This window comes from Garra rufa, chromosome 19, assembly GCF_049309525.1.
Source record: "Garra rufa chromosome 19, GarRuf1.0, whole genome shotgun sequence".
Lineage (NCBI taxonomy): Eukaryota > Metazoa > Chordata > Actinopteri > Cypriniformes > Cyprinidae > Garra > Garra rufa.
Genome location: NC_133379.1, coordinates 2,253,511 through 2,268,621, shown reverse-complemented (window position 1 = coordinate 2,268,621; position 15,111 = coordinate 2,253,511). Strand labels below are relative to the sequence as shown.

Below are 15,111 nucleotides of genomic sequence, written 5' to 3'. Positions count from 1 at the left end.
CCCAATCTCTTTAATGCCGGTAGATGTTAAAATACTTTCTAAAATTTTGGCAAACAGGCTGGTCAAGGTTGTTACTAGTTTAGTGCACGGGGATCAGGTGGGCTTTATACATGGTAGAAATGGGGCAGATAATATCCGGAGACTTATTAATATTATGTGGTCAATGGCTGATGCCGATGGTCCAGTAGCAGCAATCTCACTGGATGCGGAAAAAGCTTTTGACTGTGTTGAATGGGAGTATTTGTTTGAGACATTAAAAGTTTTTGGGTTTGGGAATGTTTTTCTAAAATGGATACGATTACTGTATACGCGACCCCAAGCTGCAGTACAGACTAATGGACAAATTTCTTCTTATTTTACGCTAGCAAGAGGGACCCGTCAAGGATCTCCATTATCTCCGTTGCTGTTTTGCTTGGCTTTAGAACCTCTGGCAGCAGCTATAAGAGCAAGTACAAGCTTTCCTGGGGTTTCTGTGGAGGGAACAGTTCACAAATTGATGTTGTATGCAGATGACATATTATTGTTTGTCTCAGAGCCTCAAAATTCAGTGCCATGTTTGTTGGAGATTATTAATTCATTTTCTAAGCTTTCTGGTTACAAAGTTAACTGGTCAAAGTCTGAAGCTCTTCCTTTGACAGCTTAATGCCCTGTGTCATTTTTCCAGCCCGCTCCCTTTCAGTGGCCCAAACAAGGTATAAGATACCTTGGTATTCTCTTCCCTCATAAACTTAAAGATTTAGTAAGAGTGAATTTAGAACCATTACTACAAAAAATTTCAAATGATGTAGGGAGGTGGTCATCACTAAATTTGTCTCTTTGGGGTAAGGTGAATGTTCTTAAAATGAACTGCCTTCCGAGAATTATTTACTTCAGTCAATCCCAGTAGAGATTCCTATGCAATATTTTAAACAGTTTGATAAGTTAACTAAGTCATTTCTTTGGAATAATAAGCGTCCACGGTTGCATATGAGTAAGTTGCAACAGCCGGTTGACAAAGGAGGACTGGGGCTTCCTAAACTTTTATTTTATTATTACGCCTTCAGCCTGAGACATTTAGCTCATTGGTCCCTCCCTCCAGAGAGGGCCCCACCTTGGTTTAATGTTGAACAAGCTATCCTACCTCCCCTTCCACCACTACAATGCTTGTCCGTCAAGCTACCCAAAAAATCACATCTCCAATCAATCACATCTACAATCTCACCCAATAATATCACATCTCCAATCAATTTGGAAAAGAATAGCAAAAATATTTAAGTTTAACCCCTTCTTGAACACCGCTTCAAGTATTTGGTTGAATCCCAAATTGTGTATCGGAAAGTTAACTTATTTTTTGGAAAGAATGGATAGAGAAGGGTATTTTGAAGTTAGGGGATGTTTATGAGAATAACATTTTAAAATCATTTAGCCAATTAATTCAAACTTTTGGCCTTAATAAAAGACAATTTTGGAGATATTTACAGTTTAGACATCTATTATGTGGGACTTTTAGGACTGGTAGTCAAGCTCCAGAAAAAGATAATATCTTGTCTATAATTCTAACAGCATATGGTAGAGGTTTCAATATATTACAGATGGTTAATGGACAAGTCAGGTTGTAATTTCCATTCTGCGCTTAAAGTGGTCTGGAGTAAGGACTTAAATTGTACATTTAGTGATGAACATTGGATTAAAATCTGTCAAAATTGTAAAGTAATGTCAAGAAATCTTGGAGTACGACTTATACAGTTCAAAATATTAAATTGTTTTTATTGGACCCCGAGCAGGCTTTTCAGACTTGGTTTAAAGGACTCTGCTGAATGCTGGAGATGTGAGAGTGAAGAGGGAGACCTGGTGCATGCTCTGTGGCCCTGTGTTAAAATACAGGAATTTTGGATTAAGGTTCATAATTATATTCAAGAGGTATCAGGATGCTGCTTTTCATTTTGTCCAAGTATTTACATTTTAGGAGACCCACTTTTATTAAGTGCTGATGTTGAGATGATAGAGTGGATTCAAATAAGTATTATGATAGGGAGACAAATTATTATGAGGGGTTGGCGGTCAGCAGGTTCACCATCTTTTCAAGAATGGGTTGCAGAATTGGGTAAGGTGGCAGCATATGAAAAAATGTCATAGATTACTTGAAAAAATAGAAGTTTACGAGAGAAGGTGGGGTAGATATTTGGCATTTCTTGAGGAACTCTAAAGTCCTTGTGGTGAGACACATTGAAAGAATGTAAATTATTTAACTTGTTATATTTTTTGTTTTCTTTTCCTTTTTTTCCATTTTAAGATGATTGTATTTTTTGTGTTTAGTAGATATATGATAGCAATTTACAAATAATTGTACCTGACACGTTGTTTGGGTGGGCTAGGGGGAGGGGTTTACAAAACATTTAATTATCTGTAAATTGAATATATTGTTTGTCCATTGAAGAAAATAAAAAGTATGAATCATAAAAGTAATATATTTGATAACAATTAAATTTAAATTAATATAATTGATTTATTCTTTGAAACTTTAATATTAATTTCTAGTAAAAATATTAATATTAAAAACTAGTTCAGTGTTAAATATTTTGAAATTGTATTTTTGTTATTTGATTTATTTCTCTGAAAAGCAATGCAAAATAGTAAAAAGCAAATTTTTACTATTTAATTATTGTAATGGTGAAAAAAGTGGCAAAATAAATGGGAAAAAATGCGAAACGCAGCGTTCGGTATTCGGCCTTCGGCCAAGCGTTTCCTTATTCGGCTTCGGCCAAGAATTTCATTTCGGTGCATCCCAAACCAAAACAGAGACTTTTGAAAACGATGGTTGCCCACATCAAAGAGTATACATTCTCTCTGCGTATCCTTGACGACAGTGTAAACAATAACACCATGCTCGTTGCTGTAGCCATAGATATGTAAAAGTAGATTCCCTTTTGACCGCTCCAAGCACGTCCTCCATCTTAACAATAGGGAATCTATCTATACATATCTATGGTTGTACATGCATGAATGGTCATATGGCGTGTATACGGAGATCCGTCGTGCAGTAAATTATATTTTCACTCAGTTGCTCTGGCCGTCGTGGTTTATCCCTTACATAATTGACATACAATATTTAACAGCCTTCATCTCGACTAGCAATCACACAGATTTAACACTAAGTTACATTGAATTTACCTGGTCTCGGGTAACAGCCAGCATGGACGATATGCTGTTGTGGTATGCTAGCTCGATCTTGCAATGGACACACCACAGCGTTCTCTTTACTTTTCAATTTGAAATTATCCCAAACCTTGGACATTTTCTGTTCTCTGTTCAAACCCCTTCAACTCCTTCCTTGCGTTTTCTTTCACTTTGTGGGTGACGTAGGCACATTGTCACAAACAAAATCATTGCGAAAAAACGAGACGTGAGCTTTAAAATAAATTAAAAGAGGCTTCGAGGCAGAGGAATTTGCCTCGATCATTTTTTGTAACCGAGTTACTCGAGGAATAGTTTCAGCTCTATTTACATATTTATTATTAAATTACAATTCAGTCTTTACTAGGGATGCACCAATACGTATCGGCCGATCACTTGCGCGTTTTGTCAGTAAAGCCGGTTCTGTAATCAGCGGTAAATGCCATCAGGTGCGTGATTTCACATTGAGCCGTATATACTACACACAGCCGTTGTCCACTGACGAGCTGCGCACATTCACACTGATAATGAACATTGATTTGCGCAGCTCGTGTGTAGTATATACGGCTCAACGTGAAATCACGCACCTGATGGCATTTACCGCTGATTACAGAACCGACTTTACTGACAAAACGCGCAAGCATGATCGGCCGATTCGTATCGGTGCATCCCTAGTCTTTACATTTTGATGATCACCATTTTATGTTTTCAGTCATGGTTAGAATTAAGAAAAAAAAGTTGCTGGGCAATGGGCGACTAACACTTTCGCAAACTTGCTTACAACTGTACTGTTCGCTGAAGAACTGCCCACAAGGCTATCGGCTCCAACTACCTTAAATTTAATAATTTAATTTGCCATCTATTATAGCTGATGTCTTTTTGGTTTCTGTTTTCATTATGTAGATTGTTGGGCTGACAGAAAAGGAAGTGTTCACTGCTCATGAGATGGTGGGTTGTCTTGAGTTGGGAAACTCTGCACGGACAGTGGGCTCAACAGCCATGAATGCAGCTTCATCGCGCTCACATGCCATCTTTACCATATCACTGGAGCAGCGACGCAAAGGAGACAAGTATGTAAATGCAACTGAACGTGCTGTTAAACTAAAATAACTTAATATGGTTGTTTGGTGACTCAATAACAGTTGGCTGTTATAATACTACTTTTAAGTTAAATATGATAGGGGAAAATGGAGTAAGGGGTGTCTATTTTAAATATTCACAATAAAACTGATAAGCAGGTTAAATTAATTTGTCAAAGTAAATTTATCTAGGTCTTAAGTAATGCTCAACTGGTCAAAAAATATCATAATTCTCAACTACTGCTGGATCTTCATAAAACTGTAAAATGTTTGGCTATAATTGTAAATGGTTGTTTAATTGAAATTGAAATTTGTTTGTCAAGGAGTGATGTTATGGTCTCCAAATTGCACTTGGTGGATCTTGCTGGATCTGAAAGACAAAAAAAAACTAAAGCAGAGGGAGATCGACTCAAAGAGGGTGAGTTAAATTTAAGAAATGCATTCTTATTATTTCTTAATATTAATAGTTTTGCTCTTCATTCTATATTATTTTAATGTATATTTATTTTTATTTATATATACAGTCGTGGTCAAAAGTTTTGAGTGACATATTAGTTTTCACAAAGTTTGCTGCTAAACCGCTTTTAGATCTTTGTTTCAGTTGTTTCTGTTATGTACTGAAATATAATTACAAGCACTTAATATGTTTCAAAGGCTTTTATCGACAATTACGTGACATTTATGCAAAGAGTAAGTATTTGCAGTGTTGGCCCTTCTTTTTCAGGACCTTTGCAATTCGACTGGGCATGCTCTCAATCAACTTCTGGGCCAAATCCTGACTGATAGCAACCCATTCTTTCATAATCACTTCTTGGAGTTTGTCAGAATTAGTGGGTTTTTGTTTGTCCACCCGCCTCTTGAGGATTGACCACAAGTTCTCAATGGGATTAAGATCTGGGGAGTTTCCAGTCATGGTCCCCGAGCCACTTAGTTATCACTTTTGCCTTATGGCACGGTGCTCCATCGTGCTGGAAAATGCATTGTTCTTCACCAAACTGTTGTTGGATTGTTGGAAGAAGTTGCTGTTGGAGGGTGTTTTGGTACCATTCTTTATTCATGGCTGTGTTTTTGGGCAAAATTGTGAGTGAGCCCACTCCCTTGGATGAGAAGCAACCCCACACATGAATGGTCTCAGGATGCTTTACTGTTGGCATGACACAGGACTGATGGTAGCGCTCACCTTTTCTTCTCCGGACAAGCCTTTTTCCAGATGCCCCAAACAATCGGAAAGAGGCTTCATCGGAGAATATGACTTTGCCCCAGTCCTCAGCAGTCCATTCGCCATACTTTTTGCAGAAGATCAATCTGTCCCTGATGTTTTTTTGGAGAGAAGTGGCTTCTTTGCTGCCCTTCTTGACACCAGGCCATCTTCCAAAAGTCTTCGCCTCACTGCGCTTGCAGATGCGTTCACACCTGCCTGCTGCCATTCCTGAGCAAGCTCTGCACTGGTGGCACTCCGATCCTGCAGCTGAATCCTCTTTAGGAGACGATCCTGGCGCTTGCTGGACTTTCTTGGATGCCCTGAAGCCTTCTTAACAAGAATTTAACCTCTTTCCTTGAAGTTCTTGATGATCCTATAAATTGTTGATTTAGGTGCTATCTTAGTAGCCACAATATCCTTGCCTGTGAAGCCATTTTTATGCAACGCAATGATGGCTGCACGCGTTTCTTTGCAGGTCGCCATGGTTAACAATGGAAGAACAATGATTTCAAGCATCACCCTCCTTTTAACGTGTCAAGTCTGCCATTCTAACCCAATCAGCCTGACATAATGATCTCCAGCCTTGTGCTCGTCAACATTCTCACCTGAGTTAACAAGACGATTACTGAAATGATCTCAGAAGGACCTTTAATGACATCAATGAAATGCAGTGGAAAGCTTTTTTCGGGATTAAGTTCATTTTCATGGCAAAGAAGGACTATGCAATTCATCTGATCACTCTTCATAACATTCTGGAGTATATGCAAATTGCTATTATAAAAACTTAAGCAGCAACTTTTCCAATTTCCAATATTTATGTAATTCTCAACTTTTGGCCACGACTGTACATTAATGACATTAGGGGGGCATACTCTCAGTCAAAATATCCAACATGTTTTTGCAGCATGTTGTTTTTTTTGTTTTTTGTTTTTTTGATTGCCATGGCCAGAAAAATTTAGAGATATTATATACATATACAGAGCACAGCATAAAATATGTATTTTCTTAATGATCACTAATATAATTCATGGAAACGTGGCAAAATTGAGATGTATTAAACATACACATGTCAAATATAAGTATATACCAATCTTTCCTGTAAAATAAATCAATTTTGTTTAAATGAAGCATTGCAGAAATGAGTACACCCTAGTTTTAATTTAGGAAATGTATAATATTCTACTAGTACTTAGTATGTCCTCCAAAACTTTTAGTACACTGCTGAGTCACTTGAAACTGAGCATACAAGTTCATGACAAATTGTCACATCTGTCCTGTTTAACTCTAGAGAACAACCTCCTTTAAGGAAAAGTTCAATTCAGAACAAAAATTTACAGATAATGTACTCACCCCCTTGTCATCCAAAATGTTCATGTCTGTCTTCAGTTGTAAAGAAATTGTTTTTTGAGGAAAACATTTAAGTTTTTTACCAAAATGCAGTTTAAATGCGCCTAAAAATGCGATCCCAGCCAGGGAAGAAGGGTCTTATCTAGCAAAACTAACGGTTAATTTGTATTTTATTTATTTATTTTTTTACCTCAAACGCTAGTCTTGTCTTGCTCTGCCTAAACTTTTTTTTTTTTTTTTTTTTTTTTTTTCCGGTTCAAGGCAGTTAGGGTCTGTCGAGAAACTCCCATCTTATTTTCTCCCTCAACTTAAATAATCATTTCAAAATCATCCTACATTGCTGCAGAAGTACCGACCCAGTGTTTGCAAAGATTATCAAACACTCATAACAAAAGATAAAATGGCGATGTAGGACGATTCTGAATTTGAGGGAGAAAATGAGATGGGATTTTTTTCGACATACCCTAACTGTCTTGAACCAGAAAACACAGAGTTCAGGCAGAGTGAGACGAGTGTTTGAGGTTAAAAAGTATATAAATTGTAAAAAAATAAATAACCGATTGTTTAGCTAAATAAGTTTACAACCGCATTTGGGATCTTTTGAAGCTGCTTTTAAACTGCATTTTGGAAGTTCAAAATTCGGGGCACCATAGAAGTCTGCTATATGGAGAAAAATCCTGAAATGTTTTCCTCAAAACACTATTTCTTTATGAGAAAGGGGTGCGTACATTATTCTGTAAATTTTTGTTCTGGAAGTGAACTTCTCTTTTAAATGCCCTGGTCTTTAATGAGTGTTGCTCAGCTCCTCTCTACAGGTGCTCGAGAGCATTCAGATTGGGTGAAATTATAGACTGTATAAAATATGGACGTAGTATCCGTGACGTCACCCGTAGGATTCTGAAGCGCTATTTTGAAGCCTATAGTGGGCGGGAGTCGGCCGTTGCCATCTTGGTATCGCGTCACCGCGCGTCACTCCCGGATAATCAAAAATGGGCAAAAAGGCGGGACGCGGGTGGAGCTGGTTGCTTAAACCACGCCCGCCTAGCGCGCCAGTGGTGAGAGCAGCGGCAATCCCCCTGTCACTCAAGTGACCACGCCCTTAATTATGCAGAACTTTAAGGCTTAACATAACTTGTACGGATGAGTTATAAAAAAATTCACCCCCCTCACAGTTGACATGAAGGGCAAAACTAGCTATGCTGTAAAGTTGGGCATTTTAACATGGGGAGTCAATGGGACTGACTCCCTTCTGCAGCCAGTCTCTAGCGGCCAGTCGATGAATTGCAGTTTAAATCACTTCGTGTTGGTTTCAATAGAGAGAGCGGGAGGTTGCCCCTTGGGTGAAATACATGTTCACTGAAGGATTTTCCCCTTGGGAAAATTAATATCATCTTTGTCATGTTGACAAAATGCCCAACAATGAAGGGAATGAGGAGAGGGTAGCATCATCAGTTTCAGGTTTTTGTATTACATCACACAATGGTGTGAGAATGCATGACAGTATTGATAAATTCCCTCATACCTTCAGCACTAATACATCCCTATATAAAAGCTTTACTCCCACTAAATGTCACTGTAGGAACCAGGCACTTCTCACTGTACTCCTCCTTGCAAGAGGTTAAATTAATTTATTGTGCTTTGGTTACAGTAGGCAATTCTAGTGGTGACAACCATGCATTTCACTTTTGCAGGCTGCGTTGTACACTGTGAGAAAGTCTTTTTTTTTCATAGCTTATGCTGGCTCTGAGACACTTGCGTGGTATTTCTCGTGCTTTTTTCTAGCAAAATTTCACTCATAACTAAATGAAAGCTTAAAGTGAAGACCTGATTATTTCAGGAGCCTTGTCAGAACTCCATTGTCTTTGAATGGCGGTGTTACTTCTGCTATATTTTCACACCTAAAACAATAATTTGGTATTCCTCTTGTACCATTGTCCTATTTTATGCTAAGAAATAAATCACCTGACAGTTCTCTCCCAAGTTGTTTCTTTGTTGCCATGCAGCATTAAGTATGATTCAGAAGGCTATATAACACTTAATTGTCAGGAAATTACTTGTCTTTAAAAGTTTTGGTTCAATACACTTACCTGTTGAAAAAATGGCCTTAAAGGGGTGGTTGACAGTTTTTTTTTTCTAGGCTTGATTGTGTTTATGGGGTGCAATCTAACATGTTAATGGTTTCTTTAAAGGGGTTATCGGCTGCAAAACTCACTTTTACATGTTTGAACATTAATGTGTGTTGGCGGTTTGTGTACACAACCACCCTACAATGATGATAATCCACCCAGTGGTATTTTTTTTAATCTTTAAAAGTAATATCCCCTTTTTAAAATCAGGTCATTCTCTGCTTTTTGACGGTGTGACGACATGCCGAGAGAGGTCGCTCCCACGATAGTTGATTGGCATGAGCGCCTTACCTTAGACCCGCCCTCACCGGGCTGAAACAGTCCAACTCCGATCGCCATTGTGTCATCTCAGGGGGAAAGATAAGAATGTCTCAGATTGAGCGATTAAGGTGTTCTGTTGTTGGATGTAGTAATGAACAATGCAGTTGTCATTTGCTCCTGACGTCTCACTCATCCTCCAAGGTGTTTTAAAGATATATTTATTTTCATTTATTTATTTACTTTTAGCTTAACAACCCATTCATTTGCATTATATTCATGTGTGGCCAGGATATTCTACAAAATTTGTTCCATTAGCAAAGTCATGAGTCTGGAAATAACTGAATTTTAGCTTTTTCCTTGCACCTCACTTGATGACTTGATTTGTGTCACAGGAATCAGTATCAACCGTGGACTTTTGTCTCTGGGGAATGTGATCAGTGCACTTGGTGATGAAAGCAAAAAGGCGACCTTTGTGCCATACAGGGATTCCAAACTGACACGCCTCTTACAGGGTAAGATTAATTCAGCCTATAAAGTCAATTGTTTATCAAATTACTTTGCTTAATACACCATATAACCATGAGTGACCACACTTAAAGAATTTAAGTCATGCTGATTTACTGTTTAAACTTGCCTTTCTGAGTAAAAGTTTGACTCTAACTCATAAAAGAGCTACAGTCGAGAAGCTAGCCTGCACCACGCTAAAATGTTGCTAGCATATTTTATTATGCTACAACATGCTAACAACACCTAGCAATGTGTTAAAACATCTATCTGACATTGATTTTGACCTTCAAACTACAAATTATTCTATTTTTTTAAATCTTTGAGACAAAGCTTTGTCAGGCCACGGCAAATGTTTTACAGCTGCTTTGATTTTTGGTCATCTTTGCAAATTGTCTTCCCAGACTCTCTTGGAGGAAACAGCCACACCTTGATGATTGCATGTGTTAGTCCAGCAGACTCCAACATTGAGGAGACCATCAACACATTGCGCTATGCTGACCGTGCCCGTAAAATTAAGAATAAGCCTGTTCTCAATGTTGACCCACGTGCAGTAGAAATGAAGCGACTCAAACAGCAGGTACTAAATCTGTTTGGTGTTTTGGGGCTATTGGGTGCTTTTCAAACAACTGTTACATGACTGGTAACTTAAAATCAGATGGAATGCTGAGTTAATACTTTGGCACACAGGTACAAGAGCTTCAAGTGATGCTCCTGCATGCCCGAGGAGGAGTTGCACCTGTGCTGACAGGGTATGGCATTTTCAATTAAGATTTAATGGCATGATTAGGGGTGCAAAGTGTGAATATACTGCTTTGAGTCATTGAAAAACAAGTGAAAGTCTTTTATTTCAGTGTGCCTCACAGTCTTGTCTCACAGTGTAGATTCGTTCTGAAAATATATTTTAAAGAGCAAACAATTTTGGTTATTGACTTGCATTGTCTGAACAAAGTATGTTAATCTAGTAAAGTTTAATGTTATGTAGTAATAATAATAATAAATTAAAGCTGCAAGCAGCGATGGGCGGGCCCTCGCACCGGGCTCACCGCCGACCTGTGGCGAATGGCGGGCACTATGCTTTTAACATAGTAAATTTAGGAGGAATGTGTCAAAGTCATTTAGATGTGCCAGATTTATTGCTGCCACCTGGTGGCGCTATGTGTATAACTGAATATTGGAATGCAGATGTCTTCAGGTCAGCGATTTTATCAAACATATGAAGTTTGGTGCAGATTGAACATGGCATGCTTGAGTGTAATACATGACATATCCTGCTGCAAACAGGTGGCGCTATTACGGAATATTGGCTTTTAGATGTCTTCAGGCCAGGACTATTGCCAAACATGTGAAGTTTGGTGCAAATTGTACATTGCATCTTTAAGTTAGTGTAAAACAAGTAATTTGCTGTTGCCAGCTGGTGGCGCTATGACTATTACTGATTATTGGCATGTAGATATCTTCAGGTCAGGACTGTTATCAAACATGTGAAGTTTGGGGCTGATTGGACATTGTATGCCTGAGTTATAGCAACTTCCTTTTTCATGGCGAAACATCAAAGTTTGTCCGGCCGCCACGGACACGCCCTTCGACAAACTCTAAAGCTTCGCAATTTAACATCGCAAAGGCCTTATGATGACACTCAGCAAATTTGAAGATGATCGGATAAAAACTTGTAGGAGGAGTTCATTAAAGTACGAGGCCTGAAAATGGCAAAAACTGCACAAAAATCGTACAGGAAATTCAATATAACAGACTTCCTGTTGGGTTTCGGATGTTGCACCAGGAGACTTTTTTGTAGGTACTGGTGTGTTTCATATGTGTAGCTCGAGGCGCACTCCGTTGAAATTTTACAGGTGGCGCTATCGAGCCATTTTGGCACACCCACTTCTGAAAACCATATCAGATATAAATTTTCGCCAGGTCTGATGCGTCTGCAAAGTTTCGTGAGTTTTCGGGCATGTTTAGGCCCTCAAAAAGACTTCATTTTGGAGAAGCAGCAGCAGCCGAAGAATAATTAAAGCTGCAAGCAGCGATGAACGGGCCCTCGCACCCGGGCTCACCGCCGACCGGTGGCTTTAGGAAAACAGCAAACGGTGGGCAGTATGCTTTTAATACAGTAAATGTAGGAGAAATATGCCATAAGTCATTTAAATGTGCCAAACTTGCCGCTGCCAGCTGGTGGCGCTATGCCTATAACTGATTATTGGCATGTAGATGTGTTCAGGCCAGCACTATTATCAAACATATGAAGTTTGGTGCAGATTGATTTTGGTATGTTTGAGTTAGTGAAAGATATGATATATCCTACTGCCAACAGGTGGCGCTATGATAATATCTGAATATTGGCATTTAGGTGTCTTCAGGTCAGGACTCTTACCAAACCTGTAAATTGAGGCAGATCGGACATTTTATGGCTGAGTTATAACAACTTTTATGTCCATGGCGAAACAACAAACTTTGTCAGGCCGCCACTAACGCCCTTTAACTCAAGATCTTCACAATTTAACATCTCTAAGGCCTTTAGATCAGACTGACCAAATATAATGTTGATATCATTAAATCTCTAGGAGGAGTTTGCTATAAACCTAACCCCCTGCAAGGACTTCAGATAATGCCAACAGTGAACCAATATGCTACATTTTCCCTATTTTCTGATGATGATAAGAACATGATTCATGATGATAACAAAATGTTATTATTGCTTGCATTACATCCACATCCTGCTTAAATATCATCATTACCTATCTGTTCAATTTTTGTGTGGATATTGCTTTGCTGGTGACTCCTGTTATAAGACATCACTCTTAAGCGCTACATAACTAAGAATCAATTAGGAAAACGGTGCCCAGTTGTCACATGCATTCACAGTAACCCTCTGCCAGTTTGGATTTAAAGTTTACTGAATTGTGTGTTGATTTTAAAGTGTAACCCTTTCAGACACATACACATACACACAATATATACAATTTTGCCATCCAGTTTCATTTGTTAACATTAACTATATTAGTTAACATGAACAATAACGAAACCGCATTTATTAATGTTAATTAATATTAAGCTAAAAAGAGTATTCATATATTGTTTAAAGGTAAATTAGTATCTTTTAACATTAGTTTATGTACTGTGAATTAACATGAACATGAACACAGTGCATGTGGGTGTACAGCAATACACAAAGTGCTCTATAAACGCATCATTCTTTCAAACTATCTTTAAAAATCAAGTTGAGTATTTTAATGAGGCTATATATATATATATATATATATAACTGGTCTTAAAATGATGGTTTTCAGATGTTTTGAACAGATAACAGCAAAGTTAGTTTTGTTGTCAAAGTTTGTCTTAATTTTTAATTATAATTTTATATTCAGTAAATAACACTGAAAATATTGTCTATCAATGAAGATAAATCGCTCATGCTAAAATTGCATTTTTCTTAATCTTTTGCTATGTGACTGAATAGGACAAGTTCATGGTACAGTTCAGTAAAAAATAAATAAACAACTGCAAAATACAAACAATGAAAGACTTAGTGACCCTTTATATTTTCTCAAAATATCAGACTCTCAAAGATCAGACATATTTATGTAGATTAAACATTAATGCAGTGTTGTAGTCGAGTCACCAACTGTCGAGTCCGAGTCGAGTCTCGAGTCCCAGTGTTCGAGTCCGAGTCCAAGTCCGAGTCACCAAAGAAGAGTCCGAGTCGAGTACAAGTCGAGTCACCATTACCAGAGTCCGAGTCGAGTCTCAAGTCCCCAGTGGTCGAGTCTCGAGTCCCGTATTCGAGTCTGATAGTGCCTACATGTCTCCACTCAAAAAACTGATAAAATGTATTAAAGAGGTTCTACATTAAACAAAAATGACACCACTGTCGTAAAGTTGCAAAGTGTGTTGCAAAGTGTATATGTCAAATCAGTAAATAAACTCCCTTTGCAATTTTCTAATATATAAGTAACATTAAAGGATTAGTTTACCTCAAAATGGAAATTTCCTAATAATTTACTCACCCTGATGAGGAAACAAGAACAACCAACTGAGTTGGCATTGAAGTCCATTAAGAAAACAATTTATTTTCCACTGAAGAAAAAAAAAGATCCTGGATGGCAGTGGGAGGAGTACATGATTAGGAAATTTCCATTTTTGTGTGAACTAATCCTTTAACACTGTATTACAGAAATACACTCAGCGAAAAAAAAGAAACCTACATTTTACAGGACACTGTATTTTAAAGATACTTAAAACGTAAAAATCAATACGATATGCAGAGAGAGAGAGAGATTGTGTGTGTGACCGAATTATTTAACGTGTGTGTGTGTGTGTGTACCTGGTATTCATCACGTTGTGGGGACCAAATGTCCCCACAAGGATAGGAATGCCAGTAGATTTTGACCTTGTGGGGACATTTCTCAGGTCCCCATGAGGAAACAGGCTTATAAATCATGCACAATGAGTTTTGTTGATGATGTAAAAGTGTGCACAATCTCCTGTGAGGGCTAGGTTGAGGTGTAGGGTAGGTGTAGGGCGATAGAAAATACGTATAAAAATACTGTACGTGTTTGTACAGTATAAAAACCATTACGCCTATGGAATGTCCCCATAAAACATGTAAACCCAACGTGTGTGTGTGTGTGTGTGTGTGTGTGTGTGTGTGTGTGACGGCAAGCGACTGGTCAGAAAGCAACGTGTAACGTTAGTCTGACATGTTTCTTGTCGACACCACAGGATTTTAAGAGTCAAAATTGCAAAAAAATGTTTAATCTGACACAGTGACTATCGCAACAGACAAATATCGCAAAAATCTGATCTGGCACAGTGACTAGTAACGTTAAGTTATCAACAGACAAAAAAATGCTGTAATCTGAACCAGACATACATTAACCCTAGCTTCTTCTGTTTGTTATCATATATGCATTAGTCAATAATATTTTTTTGAAAAAAGCTAACGTTAGGCAATGGAAAGCATTTTACTTTACTTTTCTGGGTGCATCCGTGACAGGTGTCTGTTAAAGTTTGAGGTTGTCCCAGTCTTTTCCTCAATTGTGCGATTACACACACAACATTTAGCGCTGCTCTTTCCAGCATTAGGGGCCGTTCACATGTAGCGTCTTTTGCGCGCTCAAATTCGTTATTTTAAATGTAGACGCGCGGCTTGCGCGCGCATAATGGTGCGACGCGCTCGTTTTTTCCAGGCGCGTCCGAAACATAAAAACATCTCAACTTTTCAGAATGCAGCAAGCGCACCGCAGCTTGGAGTTAGAGCGCAGCTGATGGTTGCTTAGAAACGGCAGACGCTTCCGGAGCGCAAGCGCCCGAGCGCTTTGTTGACAAGGAAGAAAGCGGCGCGCCTAGCGTTTTCCACGCGTTTTGAGGCGCGACATGTGAACGGCCCCTCAAGAAGCAAAATTCGCGTAGGCGAACTTCACGATCCGGGGCACGT

General features: G+C 38.5%; 1 protein-coding gene and 1 pseudogene across 1 annotated transcript in view; one reads left to right on the top strand and one right to left on the bottom strand.

Annotated features, from left to right (window-relative positions):
- Positions 1-15,111, bottom strand: part of LOC141292873 (multidrug and toxin extrusion protein 1-like) — a 341,992-nt pseudogene that overhangs the window by 221,741 nt on the left and 105,140 nt on the right.
- The window catches only part of kif4 (kinesin family member 4), a 107,540-nt gene that overhangs the window by 26,873 nt on the left and 65,556 nt on the right, over positions 1-15,111 (top strand). Inside the window, exons 6-10 of the mRNA XM_073824895.1 lie at positions 4,057-4,223; positions 4,556-4,650; positions 9,560-9,679; positions 10,076-10,251; positions 10,362-10,423. Coding sequence (XP_073680996.1) covers positions 4,057-4,223; positions 4,556-4,650; positions 9,560-9,679; positions 10,076-10,251; positions 10,362-10,423 — 620 coding nt within the window. The remainder of the gene's footprint in view (positions 1-4,056; positions 4,224-4,555; positions 4,651-9,559; positions 9,680-10,075; positions 10,252-10,361; positions 10,424-15,111) is intronic.